The sequence below is a fragment of the Ailuropoda melanoleuca genome, chromosome 9 (genome assembly GCF_002007445.2).
Source record: "Ailuropoda melanoleuca isolate Jingjing chromosome 9, ASM200744v2, whole genome shotgun sequence".
Classification (NCBI taxonomy): Eukaryota; Metazoa; Chordata; class Mammalia; order Carnivora; family Ursidae; genus Ailuropoda; species Ailuropoda melanoleuca.
In genome coordinates, this window is record NC_048226.1 from 41,614,801 (window position 1) to 41,633,665 (window position 18,865).

At 34.1% G+C, this 18,865-nt stretch overlaps 1 protein-coding gene across 1 annotated transcript in view; it reads left to right on the plus strand.

Annotated features, from left to right (window-relative positions):
* C9H8orf34 (chromosome 9 C8orf34 homolog) overlaps window positions 1-18,865 on the plus strand; it is a 366,424-nt gene that overhangs the window by 134,728 nt on the left and 212,831 nt on the right. Inside the window, 1 exon segment of the mRNA XM_034668153.1 lies at window positions 5,823-5,989. Coding sequence (XP_034524044.1) covers window positions 5,823-5,989 — 167 coding nt within the window.

The window sequence follows — 18,865 nt, forward strand, 5'->3', positions numbered from 1 at the left end:
TATTTCTTATGTTCCATAAATGAGTGAAAGCATATGATAATTGTCTTTCTCTGCTTGACTTATTTCACTTAGCATAATCTCCTCCAGTCCCGTCCATGTTGCTGCAAATGTTGTGTAATCATTCTTTCTGATGGCTGAGTAATATTCCATTGTATATATGGGCCACATCTTCTTTATCCATTCGTCTGTTGAAGGGCATCTCGGCTCCTTCCACAATTTAGCTATTGTGGACAATGCTGCTATGAACATTGGGGTGCATATGGCCCTTCTCTTCACTACGTCTGTATCTTTGGGGTAAATACCCAGTAGTGCAATTGCTGGGTCATAGAGTAGCTCTATTTTTAACTTTTTAAGGGAGCTCCATACTGTTTTCCAAAGTGGCTGTACCAACTTGTATTCCCACCAACAATGTAGGAGGGATCCCCTTTCTCCACATCCTCTCCAACATTTGTTGTTTCCTGCCTTGTCCATTTTTGCCATTCTAACTGGCATAAGGTGGTATCTCAGTGTGGTTTTGATTTGAATTTCCCTGATGGCTAATGATTTTGAACATTTTTCCATGTGTCTGTTAGCCATTTGTATGTCTTCTTTGGAAAAGTGTCTTTCATATCTTCTGTCCATTTTTTTTATTTATTTGTTTCTCGTGTATTGAGCTTGAGAAGTTCTTTATAGATCTTAGCTACCAGCCTTTTATCTGTAGTTTCACTGAAGTATTACCTGCTCTTCTTCTTCCTAAGGCCACTTTCTGATTCCCTTTCTTTCTGTGTGGGATATTACTGCTCAAGGAAAGACATATAAATATCTAGGATGCTGCACCTTGTGTTCGTTGAGCACATAATGGTATTAGTTACCATTTAGTGGCTGCTGTGTGTGCTTTATATCTCTTACTTCATTTCATCCTCATGAAACATTATCTGTATTTTAGGCATAAGGAAGCTAGTCCTAAAGTAGTTGCATCACTGTCCCAAGATTGTACAACTATTAAGTAGCTGAGCCAATCTCTCTTGCTGCAAATTCTGTGCCCTTAAATGCTTTGCTATGCCAGCTTTCTTCAGAAAGGAGTTCTAAGAATCCCCTTATCATTAAAGTTTAGGTTTGAAGTCAGGATGAGAGGGGGCCCAGAACCCTAAGTGTTCATAGAAAGACCCCACCCCACCCCTCTCCATCCCACTTACCACTTGTCTGCAGTAAGAGCCCTGCTTCCCTGAGGCAGGGTGCTATTTTCTCTCTAATGTTGTAGTTTTCACTTCTACAGTCTATACGTTACAGAGCTGGAAAAGAGGAAGGTGTCATCCTTGCTCCCCTTTCCTGCTTGCAGACCTTGCTGTCTCCCTTCCCCCTAAAAAAGCCTCTGGCTCTGAATTTCATGTTTTACACATGGTAATCTTCCACCACTTCTTGTAGCAATAATTTATCAATTCCCAGGTCATTCCCTTTTTCCTAAATATGCAAGCATCTGGCTCAACCGTCACTTTCCCTAACACCCTTCCTATCTTGATGGAGTTAATATCTCACGTTGATGATTCTTCCCCAAACCTAGCCTCTGCTTCCTTTGCCTACTCTTCACCCCTGATCCTGAATTCCACCCTACTTCAGTCACTTATTCCCTCTGTTATATCTAGGCCTCATTATTATGAACTGCAAACCCTAATGTCAATTTCTATATATTTCACTCTCTGGCTACACCTCCTGTCTTTCTAGTTCGTTCCCTCTGGTACCCCAGCAGTTATTTACTGGGACCCAAATATGCTGGTTCCACTGAGTTTTCCTTGCCACTCATCCAGTTTTTATTTCTGGCTCACTATTGTGATCTTTTTATTGAATATACGCTAGTTCCCTTACCTCTCTTGTCCTTTGTTTCTCTTGTGTGGTAAAACGATCCTATTTAAATCTAATTCTTTGCCTATTCTGTGGCTGAACTGGCATAGACTGGAGAAGAACACATGGCCACACTGACTGGTATCACTGTGAATTCATGACCACCAAACTTCAGGAGGTCATTGATCCTGCCCACAGCAACTCTGCATTCACCTAGTCTGTTCACATGTCCGTGCTCCTCAAAGATGATTGCATGCCTTTTCTTGTCTCCTCAAACCTCCAGCACTTCTCCTCAATCCTCATGTTCAACTGATGACCCTTCCAGGAATGTAAATGTCATAGTCACTCTGGAAAACAGTCTGGGAGTTTTATATAAAGCTAACCATGCAAATACCATATGACCCAGCAGTTGCACTCTTGGGCACTTGTCTCAAATAAATGAAAACTTATGTTCACATGAAAGCATGTATACGAATGCTCATAGCAACTCCATCATAATAGCCAAAAAACTTAACTGAGGTGTCCTTCAATGTGTGAATGGTTAGATGAACTGAAGTATATCCATGCCATGGAATACTATATAGCTAAGAAAAGGAATGGATTATTGATACATGCGACAGCATGAGTGAATCTCCAGGGATTTAGACTGCCTGAAAAAAGCCAATCTTAAAATTGTATGATCCCATTTATATAATATTCTTGATATGACAAAAATAAAAGAATGGAGAATAGACTAGNTCTGGGAGTTTTATATAAAGCTAACCATGCAAATACCATATGACCCAGCAGTTGCACTCTTGGGCACTTGTCTCAAATAAATGAAAACTTATGTTCACATGAAAGCATGTATACGAATGTTCATAGCAACTCCATCATAATAGCCAAAAAACTTAACTGAGGTGTCCTTCAATGTGTGAATGGTTAGATGAACTGAAGTATATCCATGCCATGGAATACTATATAGCTAAGAAAAGGAATGGATTATTGATACATGCGACAGCATGAGTGAATCTCCAGGGATTTAGACTGCCTGAAAAAAGCCAATCTTAAAATTGTATGATCCCATTTATATAATATTCTTGAAATGACAAAAATAAAAGAATGGAGAATAGACTAATGGTTGCCAGGGATTAGAGACGGGGAAGAAGACATATGGAGGAAAGAAGGAGTGGTTAGAAAAGAGCCTTGTGGTGTTTGAAATGGTCTGTGTGTTGATTCTGGTGATGGATATATGATACACAAACCTACACAAGTACTAAAGTTATCTAGAACTAAATAGACACACAGGCNCTCCAGGGATTTAGACTGCCTGAAAAAAGCCAATCTTAAAATTGTATGATCCCATTTATATAATATTCTTGAAATGACAAAAATAAAAGAATGGAGAATAGACTAGTGGTTGCCAGGGATTAGAGACGGGGAAGAAGACATATGGAGGAAAGAAGGAGTGGTTAGAAAAGAGCCTTGTGGTGTTTGAAATGGTCTGTATGTTGATTCTGGTGATGGATATATGATACACAAACCTACACAAGTACTAAAGTTATCTAGAACTAAATAGACACACAGGCATACACACAAAAATGAGTACAATTAAAATGGGGAAATCTGAATAAGATTGGAGAGTCATATTATTGTCAGGATCCTGGTTATAATATTGCACTGTAGTTTTATAAGATAATGTATTGAAGGAAACAGTGTAGGGGCGCCTGGGTAGCGCAGTCGTTAAGCGTCTGCCTTCAGCCNACAAGTACTAAAGTTATCTAGAACTAAATAGACACACAGGCATACACACAAAAATGAGTACAATTAAAATGGGGAAATCTGAATAAGATTGGAGAGTCATATTATTGTCAGGGTCCTGGTTATAATATTGCACTGTAGTTTTATAAGATAATGTATTGAAGGAAACAGTGTAAAGAGTGCACAGGATCTCTCTGTATTATTTCNTCGGGCTCCTCCGCTGGGAGCCTGCTTCTTCCTCTCCCACTCCCCCTGCTTGTGTTCCCTCTCTCGCCGGCTCTCTCTCTGTCAAATAAATAAATAAATAAATCTTTCAAAAAAATTAAAAAAAAAAAAAAGAAGGAAACAGTGTAAAGAGTGCACAGGATCTCTCTGTATTATTTTTTAGAACTACATGTAAATCTATAATTATATCAGAGCCAAAAAAGTCAATTAAAAATGTTAGTGATTTGTTGAAAACACCTTGAGATTTTTTATTGTCCACCTCCCCTAACAATCTTTCAGCAAAGGACATTAGTATCCACTGATCATTCTTGCCTGACCAGTTACTATGTCGGTGGTTGCCAAATGGTGATTTTCTAATTCTGTCATTCCTTCTACATTTATTAACTAACATGAACATGCAAAAAATAAGTGCTTTTTTCTCCCTATTTCCCCTGACCTTCTCTAACATATTCACCATAACTTGGAGGTGAACCAATGAGGTGGGGCTGATTGATCTTTGCCCACTGATGACATACAATGTCATTTTGCTGTTTCCATCCTCTTCTTAAACAGTGTTGAACCTGGTACTTCTATTAAGACAGCTTGAAATGTTCTGATCTGTGCCCTGAAAAAGTTTCAAAAATTTTGTCTTTGTTTTTTACCAAGCTTCCTCTGCATTTTGGCCTGGTGGCAGTGGGGACAATACATTTAACCCACTTGCCTTATGGGCCTTCCTTCTGAATACCTTTAAAAAAAGTTATCTTTCCATCCTGCCTGGGGAAGACTTCCTCTACATCATGTGTTTTTCTTTTATGGGGTGGCATTTGGCATTTCCTTCCTTTGGGCAATAACATGAAAAGAAATTGGATTGCAGAGAAGAAAAGAACTTTGGGACAGTTTTTGAAACTATGTATGATTGTTGTTTGGACTTGTAAGTTGTCCAGTCAGATACCATCTCGAGAAGTTGGGGGAGAGAGACCATGAAGGACAGCATTTGCCCAAAGGAGCCCAGCTTTATCACAAAGAAACTCTTCCAAATTTACAAAGACTCTCTAGACTGGAAGAAACTGAGAAACATTTAATTGCCAGTTCTAGATCCATCCTTTCTTTTACCACATCCTACCGCAAGATCTAGGCAGCATGATAGGAAAATGAGGAAATTTATTTTAATCAGAAATTAAAATTTTCTGGTGTGTGGGTGGCTCAGGTGGTTAAGCGGCAGACTCTTGATTGCAACTCAGGTCATGATTTTAGGGCCCTGGGTTGCGCCCTATGTCACGCTCCGTGCTCAGTAGGGAGTCTGCTTGAGGATTCTCTCTCTACCTCTCCCCCTACTCATGCTCTCTCTCTCTCAAATAAATAAATAAATCTTTTTTAAAAAAAGAAATTAAAATTTTCATTTAAAATAATCTTGTCAAGGGTGCCTGGGTGGCTTAGTTGGTTAAGCTTCTGCCTTTGGCTCAGGTCATGATCTTGGTGTCCAGGGATCAATCCCCACACTGCGCTCCCTGCTAAGTGGGAAGTCTGGTTCTCCCTCTCCTCCTGCCCCTCCACTTCAGTTGTGCTCTTTCTCTCAAATAAATAAATAAAATCTTTTAAAAAATAATCTTGTCATAGTATGTTAAAATAGTTATCCCATTACATGCGTTTTGTTTCACATGGATTTGTTTGTAAGTCAAGGAATTTCACATAATAATCTGGACTTTCTGCTTCCTCTTTTTAAAAAAAAATTTAAAAATCCATTAACAATGGGCCTGCATTACGACATGGTGACAACTTGTAGGAGCTGATTTTCACCTCCCCCCTTAAATGGGGCAGGAGCGTCAGTTTTCCATATTTCTCACCTATACCCACTTGGGAGTTGGTTAATGAGGTACCAAAGGATATCTAGGAAAGAAGAGTCTATATTTCCGTTATCCTTAGGGAAAATATTACTAATATGAGTATGATTTTGCATAGCAAAATAATCGAATGAAAATTTGGTTGTAGGTTTCTTTATTTACCACAGCTAATTGATAGAGTTGTCGTTATTCAAAACTAACATGGAAATATTTCTTCAGTTTAAAGGTGGAGCCCAAGACTAAAGGATTAAAACAGCAGCAACAGCAGCATAAGAAACTTCTGGCAGCAATGCTCTCTCAAGATTCTTTTGAGTCTCTCCACAGCCCTACCCCATCTGTAACAGAAGAAGATATTGATAATGAAGATGATGCAATGGAATTGCTGGGTAATTTTAAAAATTAATAATTTCTCTTTTTTTTTCTTCTCTGGCATTGTAAAAATGTGTAGTGATTAAGAGATTTTAAAGTTTTTGAGTAGTTTTGTCTTAGGGGAAAGAAATCATTTAACACATACTTTATACATTAGCCTTTCATGAAGTTGCATGTAAGAACTAAGGTGAAATCACCAAGCATGTGACGTATTTATTAGACTGTATTTTGTGCTTTGTATATGCAGCACTTTATCTTCTGACTCTACTCAAGCTTTATTCCATGTGCAATTGTGATAAAAATTCAAGTCTGTCTGCTTTATTCTCTGATTATGATTTTCTTGATCACATCTTTTGTCTATAAAATATACCCAAAATACATATTTCAGCCCTCATCCCAAGATGTTCCCCTGTTGTTTCAAAGATGTTTTAGAAAAATACAGTAAAATGTAGAGAGGCAGATAGTAAATTAGTGTTTTATGTCTTCCATAAGTTATAGGAGAGTTTGTAAGATTTCAGTGTTTTTATAGGCTTGTTATTTTCATGAAAATCCTTATTAGTGTTGTATGTAGGGAACCCTTTATATCTTAAATGAAGTAAATTTATGTTTTTATTTTACCATAACTCTTTGGATAGCAGTTTTTTAAAATTGAACTTTCCTTTTATTCTGAGTCATTAAAACAATTCCCAAATATTTCGTAACCATGTACTAAAGTGAATAATTAATATAATCATTTGAAAGCTGTGAATAAGTTTAACATAGAATAAGGAGTCCCAGAAAATAAATAATCATTTGAAAGCTGCAAATAAGTTTAACATAGAATAAGGAGTCTCAGAAACATAGACATTTAAAAAAATTTTTTTTCTAAACCAGCTTCCTGGGTTTTAAGCGTTTATGGCAGTAAAATATTATCATGATAAAAAATGGTGTAGGTCTCCTTGCATAGTCCTACAAAGGTGTTATTTCCTTAGTGATGGCAAGGTCACTGATGTTTTCTGATATTATAATATTGCATTCATTCTAGCATTGAGGTGACTGTCATGGCATTTTCACTTCATGCTGTTCATCTTTTTTTTTTTTTTCTTTTCTGTTAAGAACAATGAAGTCTGGGTGTTTTTGAAGGAATCTCATCTCCCTACCTCCAAATCACTAATGTGGTGGATGTGCCAGATGTTGTGGTACCCTCATTCAGCTTCAATTTAGCCAGTGTTTACTAAGCACTTACCATGTGCTAAGCACTGAGCTCAGTCCTAGGGACGTAAAAATAAAATAATCATGGGTCCTGTTTGCAGGAACTTTACATTTCTAGTGTTTGAAATAAAAATGTAAATACATCATTCTAGTAGTTTTTGCTACAGGTGCTAATTTGATTAAGCACACAGTTTAATGTAGGCATAACACTTAATGAGGAGGTAGGAGTGGTAACCAGGGAATGTTTCATAGAGAAACTGATTCCAATGGTGAGCTGAGTTCTGGAGGACAAGTAGATGGAAGTTCAGCAGGCAGAGTGTGGTCATTACCCTTGTAGGTTTGCGCTTGCAGGAATGGACTCTTTTGCTGTTGTGCTCCATAACTGTGCCTATAAATTGTTCCTTTGCTTTGGTCAGTAACAGTGAAGGGGGCAAGTGTTGAACCATGACTGTCAATGGAAGGGCCAGGAGGTTGTTCACATAACATCAGTGTTGGCTTTGGTACATCAACATTGGTTTGTGCCGATAGTGTTCTCTTTCTCCTTTCCTTTACATGACAGCTCTTGGTCAACTTATATCCACAGGAAGGCAGTTATCCTTAACTTGCAAAGATAATTTTTTGAAGAAATCCAGGCATGCTCCAAATCACTTTGGATTTCCTGGTAGCCTCAGGAGTATCTCATCAGAGTGGAGGAAATCATAAACTTCAGTAATATTGAGGAGTTGCTTAAGAAAACTCAGGTGTCACTCTGCGCTGGTACACCCTAGATCTCAGCTCCTCTGAAGTTTCCAGTCTCCCAAGTTAAAGACCAGATGGTTAGGTTTTGGAGACTATCTAGTTGATAGCTGGTCTTCATTATTTTTTTTTCATTTAGACATTTTAGTCTGTGATCTGAGAAAATTTAAGAATGAGAAATATTTGAAAGTTTGGACTTTCTCCATGTAACTCCACATATCTCAGCATAGGCAGCTATAGTATACTAATGCTGGTCTCTAGATTATGAGATTTCTCTGCCATGACATGGAATGTCCCAAGTCCACTGGGCTATCCTCTAAAACAATCCCATATGCAATCGTGTCGCCTAGTTGTCTCAGTGAACAAAGGTCATATAGCAGAAAATTGTATCCAAAAGATTGTTTTGCCCAGAAGTTCATTAATTATGTAAAATGGTATTTGGATGTGAAATATATTTGTCTTTAAGATCCAAGTATACCTAACCATTCAATTATTTAGAAAATTTATATTTAAAATATAGGCTCCGTTTTCTTCAAAAGTAGTATATATAAATTCATGACATAATTTTACTTATGCATTTATCTAAGATGATGGTTAATCTCTTACATGAAATCAAATAGTCTACATGAAAAATTTCAGTTAATATAAAAGTTAAAAATTTTTTTCAGTCATGATATAGTAATGGATGAATGATTAATATGGATGAGTATGGGTGTAAAGTAAAATGATTATTAAGTTATTCAATTTTAAGACCTGACATCTTCAGTAGCCATATATGTCTCTATTAATTTCCAAGTAGATTTCAATCCCTACAACTAATCAATTGATGTGATATTGCTAAATCAATTTAGAAACTATATAATGCCCTTTTAATATTATATTTCAATCATATTGTTCATTGTTAAAAAATTTTAAGACGGTATTTTTTGAAACCCTGATCCCAGAGAAACATATGCAGTTGTACATATTTGAGGAAAATGCAAATGCTGAGTTCCTGAAAATTATTTGAAATCAAATTTTAGTACATAGAATCATTGTAAAAAGCAAGAGACACCTGGTATTTAAAATATCTTTTGCAAATCTGCAACATTGTGTAGAATGAGTTTGCTATAACTGTTTTCAGTGTATAACTTGTCTATATCGGGTATAACTGGCTGAAAAATTTATTATGCATGAGAGTAGTCTGTACACTTTGTGAAGTGATAAATAAATGAGAAGTATAATTATTAGTTAATGTTAGTGTAACAAAGGATTGTTGTTCAGTAAAATTGGTTGAAAGGGGAAAAGAAGCCTTTGAGTTAATAAGTAGAAGTCAGTAAAACTTCTTACCTTAATTTGTTTGTTAAGGAGTCTGGCACTGATAATACATATTGGTTAATATTTAATTCTTCACAGTTGTTTAATTGTGTGTTTTTGATTTCTACCAAGTGTATTGGGCATGTGAAAATATAGTACATACAGCATCTATAATTTTTAAGTAGATTAAATACTGTAAGATTGCTTTAAATACTACTTTTAAATTCATAGCACAAAAGTAGTTTAATATGGAATTAATATATACCAGAGAATAAAATATCCAAATTTCTGGAATTTTAAGATATAACAATTTAAACACCACTGAAATTGGTGCTCTAATTACAGAAGACATTGAATAAAGTATCTGCCAACTCATCTCAAAGTAAGTAGTTCTCATCTTCAAATATAAGATATTCCCAAATATTTTAGTAACTATGCTGGAAATTAATTATCACAATGATTAAATTTGCATATTTTTGGAAGTTATTAAAATCAATAAATTTTTAAAAGTAGAAAGACAAATTACAATGGTACAGCAAGGGATTTATAAAAAGCCTATATGTATCTTTTAGTTCATTAACGTTCACAGAAAGTTTGAGGAATTTCACTAATATAAAAGATATTTCAGCTTGTAACTGTAAGCTCATTTTCCTTACATGAATTTTTTATTTTTTTCTTGATGAAATGCTAATTTCAATTATGTGTTTGATTATCTTCTATATAATTTATACTCCCTTGAAAATATCAGAATTATTTGAAAGGCACAAGTATTATTCTTACACATTTTAGTATAAGATATTACTTAAAAAAATTTTTTTTTTGGCTTTCTCAGAATTGATGATGAGGCAAATATCTAAAAACCACATTCCAGAGATGCTAAAAAAGGAAAACAGCATTAGTCATGATTTATACTTTCTGGTCTTAGAAAGGATAATCATACAAATATAATTAAATAATCATATAAAAATTAAAACTAACATTGTATTACCAAAAGCAAACAAGGTGATTACAAATGTATTTTATTTGTTTTTAATTTAGTAATTAAGAACAAGTATAATTATACTGGTATTCTTTGCAGAATACAGTAATTTCTAAATTTCTAAAACCCCAATATCTTACCAGATTATGTAAAACATAAACTTAATAGCAGAAAGCACCCATATTTACAGAATAAAAGCATGTATTTCACTTAATGAAAAATGGATGCTGTCATTCAATGATGTTAGAAAAAGATGGGAGACAAACTTAAATATTAAAAAAAAATCTATCTACCTACCTATCTATATACTTATATTCTAATAATATTAAGTATGTTAAACTGTCTAAAGCACATATAAACTTTGTTTCCTTTGAGTATTGATCACTGGGAATATCAGAATAATAGAAGAGTTATCACTTTAAAATGAAGATTCTTTATGGAAAAGATTCTTTTAAAAAGTCAAGAACTTTCCAAAATTAAATTTATGGATCCTTTAATATTATCTGTAAAGTTCCTTTAAATACTGCTTAGAAACTCATTCAGCATAGTACCAAAATAACTTAGTATGGAATTAATACATATTAGAGATTAAAATATTCCCAATGTGTGGAGTGTTAAGGTATAGCAATTTTGAGGACCACTGAAGTCAGCGAAATCTAGAACATACTGAATAAAATAACACCCAGATCATCTCAACCTAAGTAGCTCTCTTTTTAAAATACAAGACCTTCTCAGAAATTCCAGTAATTACATTGCCAGTTGATGACCACAATTACCCAAACATTATAAAAAATCTGCACATATATTTTTAAAGGTTCCCTAAATGAATTAATATAATTGAAAAACTAGGACTTTGCTCAGATGTATGAAAATATCTTTCACATGCTCAATAATAAATATTAACTCCTGTTGAGCTCTGTGATATATTGTAACAGAAATTCTGTGAAATGCCCCTGGTATAGAGTTTGGTCCTATATTTTTTTTTTTAAGATTTTTTAAATTANCTCTGTGATATATTGTAACAGAAATTCTGTGAAATGCCCCTGGTATAGAGTTTGGTCCTATATTTTTTTTTTAAGATTTTTTANTTTTAAATTAATTTATTCGACAGAGATAGAGACAGCCAGCGAGAGAGGGAACACAAGCACGGGGAGTGGGAGAGGAAGAAGCAGGCTCATAGTGGAGGAGCCTGACGTGGGGCTCGATCCCACAACGCTGGGATCACGCCCTGAGCCGAAGGCAGATGCACAACCGCTGTGCCACCCAGGCGCCCCTGGTCCTATATTTTTGAATTCTAACTTCAGCGTGCTTTAGAGCCATCATTGCCTTCACAAATGCCAAGAAAGTTCTGGTTGAAGTGTCTTCTAAGTGGAGTTGCATAGTACTGTGTTTGTCTCTCCGGGTTACAATGGCAACATTTGAGAAAATCCACTCAGACACATTTTTTCATTCAGCAAATAACATGCACCTGCTATGTGAACAGTACTAATTCATACTAATATACAGCACTAGGAATATTACGTCTTTTATTTTTCTAATTACTTGATCTCTTTGGGCTTTAAGAGAACTGTGAAATCTAGTGAACATTGGCATCTATATAGAACCAAACAATTTGTAGATTTTTGCTTCAACTTCCATTAANGACACATTTTTTCATTCAGCAAATAACATGCACCTGCTATGTGAACAGTACTAATTCATACTAATATACAGCACTAGGAATATTACGTCTTTTATTTTTCTAATTACTTGATCTCTTTGGGCTTTAAGAGAACTGTGAAATCTACTGAACACTGGCATCTATATAGAACCAAACAATTTGTAGATTTTTGCTTCAACTCCCAATTAGTCCATTAGNTGGGCTTTAAGAGAACTGTGAAATCTAGTGAACATTGGCATCTATATAGAACCAAACAATTTGTAGATTTTTGCTTCAACTTCCATTAATTAATTCATTCATGGTTTATCAATTTCTCCACTTACAAAGTGATTCTGCACGTTCCTGGGAGTTCACATTTGCACAAATATGAGTATGTTTCATGAAATATTAATTATTCAGGGATGATTCTCAAAATTTGGTTTGCTTAAGAAGCTTATTTTAAATAAAAATTCCAGTCCCCTGTATCCCCAATTTTTGGTTCATTAGATTTTAATACAGCCCATGAATCACCATTTTCCAACAGGAATGCCCTTCCTCCCGTCCTTTAAGAAATTCTGTTGTAGGCGATCTGTACAACATACAATGAGAAACTCCAATCTAGAAGGTATGGTCAATGAAATTTTTTGTTTTTTGATCTAATATATCATGAAGCAAGGAATAAAATCATAGAAAGTGTGATTTTTATAATAAAAAGAGTGTGGAATAGAGGTTTCTGAGTTAACCAAACTCTTTTCCTGAAAACAAGGAAAAGTCTTTCTAAGAAGCTTTGTTTACTGTAGTTTGTATTACTTATTATTTCTGTCTTCCCTCTTGATATCATATTTTATAGGAGCACTTGAAAGATGAACTGCTAGAGTACAAAAATTACATAAGTTATGAAATGATTCTGGCATAGACCTGTGCACATGGTTTTATTGAGCTTCTGTTTTATCATATTATTATTCTAAACATTTTTTAGGATTCTGACTTTGCTTTTGTTAGATGTGACTCATAGCCCCCTTCACTGTCTTCTAGAAGTATTTGTTTTGTGTTTAGAATTGCATTTGTGGTTCATTTTCTTCATTCTTCATTTGTGTTTCTTTTCAACAAAGTATTGGAACATTTACAAATGATAACTGGCATTTACGTGTAGAGATTGCCTTTTAAATAAATATAAACTTGCATGTCACTAAAAACATACATCATCCTACATGATTTACTTTTATGGCATTTAATAAAAAATTTTTTTTCTTTAAAAATTTTTTCTAGTGGTGAAGGTAGATCAGTATAGCAGAATAAAGTCAAGAGTTTGAAAATAAAATCTAAACCCATGGACACATTATTGACAATTGTCCTGCATCTCAATTGTAGACCTGTATGAAAATTCCTTTATTTCAGAGATAGCTGTTTCAGTATATTTGTAAGTAAGTTGTTTAATACGTATTTCTCACTTTGAATTAAGTTACAAATTGTTTGGTGTATAACAGTAATATAAGTTAATGTGCTTTTTCATATTTAGGTCATAGCTTTTCACTGAGTATCTTGCAAAGGTGTGAGCCACATTGTGATGTGATTATGTGGTCTATGTCCAGAGCATTGAGCTAAAAAATTCTTAAGACCAACCTTAGCCCTCATGCTGCCTTTTGCTAGTTTTGTCACCTGAGCTACAAGTGCTTTATTATAAAATGCTGGTAACAACTTCAACCTTCCTATCACATAGGGATGTAGGAATAAAAATGGGATGTTCTCTGAAAATGCTATTATTATTTTATTTTTGTCATGCCTAACAGGAATATTTGAAAAGAAGACAGTAGAATTTATAGATGGAACTTTCCTTCCAAGGAAATTTATATCCTCCAATCCCATATACATTTTGTCTAGTTATAAGCAAAGAAAAAAAATAGCTTTCTGTAGCTTTGGAAATACCTACTAACAGTAAAAATAGATTTCTCCCACAAGATAATACAATCAAAGGCTTGAAGAGAAAGGAGGTAAAACTACAAATGTATTTGCAAGCCAAAAAAATTGACATATCAATACAATGCATTGCATTCTTTATTTTTAACATGGATATTTAAGCAAGGGCAAACATTGATGTGATTTGGTTAAGGACATAGAGCAAATTACTCCACTGTCTTTAATTTTCTTACACATAAATGTGTAATTTCTAGGAGGAAAAGAAAAATGTTTTTGCTTACATAAGAATATTCACTAGCATAAGTTGAGCTGGGAGCATGAATAGGAGATAGGAGGGCGAGACAAAGATGAGATATATAAGAACTAGAAATTTGTACTGTACGTTTACATGCTTTTGTGTAAATAAAACCATAAAAGTGTTGACAAATCTACAAGCTTTAAAAACTCTTCAGTTACATTGATAAGTATGAAAATATTGATACAGCACAATTTCCATGGTTTTACATTAATTCATTGTATAAACAAATCACAACCAATTTGAAAATCAGTGTTAAATATTATTAGGGTTTTGTTGCTTTTGAAATAAACTTTCCCATTTCAAATACATAATGGTGATGTTATGCTTCAAGATGATTTGTTTATCTGTGGTATTGTTTTTCATACAGTTTGAATTTAAATTAATTTTGTATTCTGTGTAAAAGCCATTTGAAAATGGTGCCAAAATCACTATTTTATTGTATTTTTTTCTTGGTTGAAAATATGCAACAGAGTGTTATTAACTTAGCAGTTATTTACATTTTGACATAAAAAACGATAGACATGAAAGAGGTGTTAAAACTGTTCTTTGAATTGTTTAAAACTTCTTGTCTAACTACAGTAATCTGTTTAGATTTCTGTGTATTACAATATCACTGATATTTAATCATTTCTAAATAGGAAACTAAAATTATTGAAGTTGGAATATTGAATACACAGTAATAGAGGGGTCAAGGAACTTGTCAATTAATTTCAATATCTGAAAACAATAGTTTTTGTAGTTTCATTCAAGATTTTTAAAGGTATTTTAGAAATACATTTTTCAAAATCTGAAATATTTAAACTGGTTCTATATAGGAATTTCTTTTAGAATAAAAGTATTATGATTTTCTTTTTTTAAGTCTTATAATGCATAATTTCAGAAAATATTCTCAACAATCATGAAAATATTTTTTAAGTTGCTCTAAAACTTTTAAATAGAAGTGCACTATGGAACACAATGGGAAAAAATATGACACTGTTCTAATGGAGGTAAATTAAATTTGGGGATTTTATTTTACTTTTCAACATTTTAGTTTCTTTCTGCAAAAGATGATTGAATGCCTGATATAAATATAGAATGAATTTACTTATATCAGAATTTAAATGTAAAATTTCATTTAAATTTTTAATTTCTTTAAAATTTACTCTCTTAGGAATTGTCAGAAGGGGGTGTATTAGGCCAGCTGGTTTTCATCTTTTAAGTGCTGTCATATTTACTTTTTAAATTACCAACATTTGTTTGGGTAAAATCTATTTCAGGAATTTAATGTAGAGTATTATAAATATGGTAAAACGAAATTTAAGTTAATCTAATGAGATTAATTTTATGGATGATAGTATAGCATAATATTAGAAATAACAACAGCATACATGAGCTTTGTATTCAGGTAACCTTAGTTGCAAGTTTCACCATTGCCTCTTACTAATTTTGTGATTTGAGAATAGTTAACTTTTTTCTTTCTGATATCAGATCCATCATCAGGAAGNAAGATTTTATTTATTTATTTGACAGAGATAGAGACAGCTAGCGAGAGAGGGAACACAAGCAGGGGGAGTGGGAGAGGAAGAAGCAGGCTCATAGTAGAGGAGCCTGATGTGGGGCTCGATCCCGCAACGTCGGGATCACGCCCTGAGCCGAAGGCAGACGCTTAACCGCTGTGCCACCCAGGCGCCCCAACTTTTTTCTTTCTGATATCAGATCCATCATCAGGAAGATAGGGACTTTGGCAATACTTGTAGGGTTTTGTGAAGATTAAGTAAATAATTCTTATGAAGTGTTCAGTGCATCTGATAAAGGATTAGAGAATAGGAAAAAGATTTGTTACTATACTTCATATCATTTTTATACCAATTCCTTTCCTATCTCCAACTAGCACATGAGGTTTAGTACATGTGAAAAAGAAACTAAGGTCATAGGACTTTGGCCTTGAGGGTTTAAATGTTTAGTCTTTTATCATAAATGTCTCATATAGATATATTCCACATATTTAGAAATTATTTCAGCAGGTACTCTCCACTTGATATTTAAGTCCTACTTCTAATTTTTTTCTCTTACCTTAAAAAATCACAAACCACTTACTCATAAGAGAATGCCACATGAGCCTAAATTTCCCCCAAAGTGTTAGAAAGAATCTTGGCCTTTTCTTCCACTGAAAGATAATACCCCCATTAGAAGAGAATATTATAATATTCAATTTTTCCTAATAATTTGAAGAAATTATTTTCAGCAATTTGAAATATTAAAACTTTTTAAAAACAGTATCAAAGACTAGGAACTCATATCTGATTTATCTCATATATTTTTGTTTTTGTTACCAGGTTACTGCCTCTCTGATTTGCAGTCATTGACATTCATAGGGCCTTCCGTAGTCTAAGAAACACGATACCTGGTTTGCAGAAGCATGGAGACTTTTTGGCCCATGCATCCCAACTTATCATGGGAATAAGATTTATTGTATTCCAAAACTAGCTCAAAGAAGTAAATATTTTCCAAAGCTTGTGCAGGTTATATGCATTTTCATATTATAATGCATTCTTCTTCTCTCTCTCTTTTTTTTAATAATGCAGTCTTTTATCCTCTCATGTTTCAGAAAATCCACATCCAATAATATAAGCAAAAGTATCAGGAAAGGAAGGGGAAAAATTTTTTTCAGGCTACAATCTGGTGTTCTTATCTTCTTTTTGTGGACTTTTGATGTTAGTAAGTCAAAGCTTTCTCAAATAGCGTTGTCAAGATTTTGATACCATCTAATTCCTAACACCTCTGTGGCTGAGTTAAGGATATCTTTTACTGAAAGTAGTAGTTTAAGATAAGAAATGTGTCTCTGCTCATGTATAATCTAAACACAAAAGGACCAAGGGCCAAACAAACTCCTAGCCACTCTGCGTGGTAAAATTAAGAATGTGAGAGAAGTGGGGTTCTTGGGTGGCTCAGTTGGTTAAGCATCTGACTCTTAATTTTGGTTTAAGTCATGATCTCAGGGTTGCAAGATCCAAGCCCCATATTGGGCTCCATGTTGGGCATGGAACCTGCTTAAGATTCTCTCTCTCCTCACTCTGCCTCTCCCCCCACCACTTGCTCTCTTTCTCTCTTTCTCTAAAAATAAAAAAATGTGAGAGAAGTTATTTTCCGATATAAAAGCTTTTAACTGGGAGAAAGAAAATTCTAAAACATACATTTAAAAAGATCAAAAAAGCAACATTTTTTGTGATAAAGTTCAGATTATTTGCTCATTATTCCACTAATAAACAAACATGGTTGTTCCTTTAGAAATGTTATCTTTGTTTAAAATACACTTTCCAGCCATAAAGAGAAATGGATTTCACATTTATAAGCTTATTTTCTAAATGGTATCATTTCTAAATTGTATCATTGCCTTATCTAGTAATCAGGTGTTTAAATAATTCTCAGTTCAAGGGGAAAAAGGCAAGAAAAGTCGTATGTGCTCATTACTGGTCTTATAATGGCTTCAGGATTTTGGCATTCTTAGTTCCCTCTTCCACTGAATGTTCAAATGTGTATACTATCAACTTATTTCATTATTTATTACCTTCCCGATAGGCAAAATAAATAAATAAATAAAATAGAAACTTGAACAAAGAATCATTTTCTCTAGGAAAATACTGGCAGTTTTTGGCCATAAAAGCTAATTTAGGAACTTTTAATATCAAATATTCTGGAAATCAACTGTTCTTTAAAATAATGTTTTTGATTATTAAAAGATATATATTCAATGTAGAGTGTGAAACTATGGAAGTCAAAGTAGAGAAATGTTACCCAGAAATAATTACTGTTAAAATGTTTTATGTGATGTTTTAGATATTTTTATATATAATGTATGAAGAATAGTATTATGTGCATTTGTAATATGTAATAAACTGTGCTAAGTGCTTTCTATACATTATTTAATAATTACAAAATACCATGGAGTAGGCTGTATTATTATCCTCACACTGTAGAAAAGGACACAAATCCTTGCAAAGCAAAATTTACCTAGATTGCATAGTTTATACTCAAGAATCAGATTCTTAAGCTTCTGAATTAAACACTATGCAACATATACACATTAAAATTAACAGGTATATATTTACTTGCCACCTATATGCAGTTTTCATGTAGTAAAGTTTAAAATTTAGTATCAGGGGCTTCTGCTTCAAGTTATGATAGAATAACTGGTATTGGCTTTCTCTTCACATTTAACAATTATAAAACTATACAAAGTATATGAGCTCAAATTTTCAGGCACTGGATGAAAAGCAGTACAGGACTTTGATTCTTAAGAGACGGGGAAAAAATGAGGTGAGCCCTGTATTTCATACTGGCTTTTTCATGATGACGCTTCCCTGGCCAACTTGTATGGATGAGGAGCTCAAGTGAAGAGTGGCAATCTCACTCATTTGAGGAGGAAGAGATTGGAGTTGGGGCTGTTGAGGTGGCTGGGATTTGCGAGATGATATACCAGGAGAAGGAAGCTGAGCAGAGGATGAGGACATAAGTCAGCAAGTATATTCCCTTAAATCCTTGGCTGAGACTGCTGCTCTTGCACCGAGCAAAACTACCCATGACCTGATAATGGTCGTTGTGTGTCTGAGACCTGAATAGAAGAAGAGGGGTCAGACAGAGCTGGGATACATCAGAGTCCAGCCCAACCACAGAGAAAGTAAACCTTCCTGAGTTCCTTTAGCATTCAGAGGAGACCTTAGAAAAATCAACCATTGGGAGTAATGATTACACACTGAATTGAGAGCCACTCCTAAGAATGAAGGAAAGTTTGAAATAGACTAGCTTAACAAAGCATAAAACTGTGCCTACAAAGGTGAATAGGTCTGCCAGTTAAT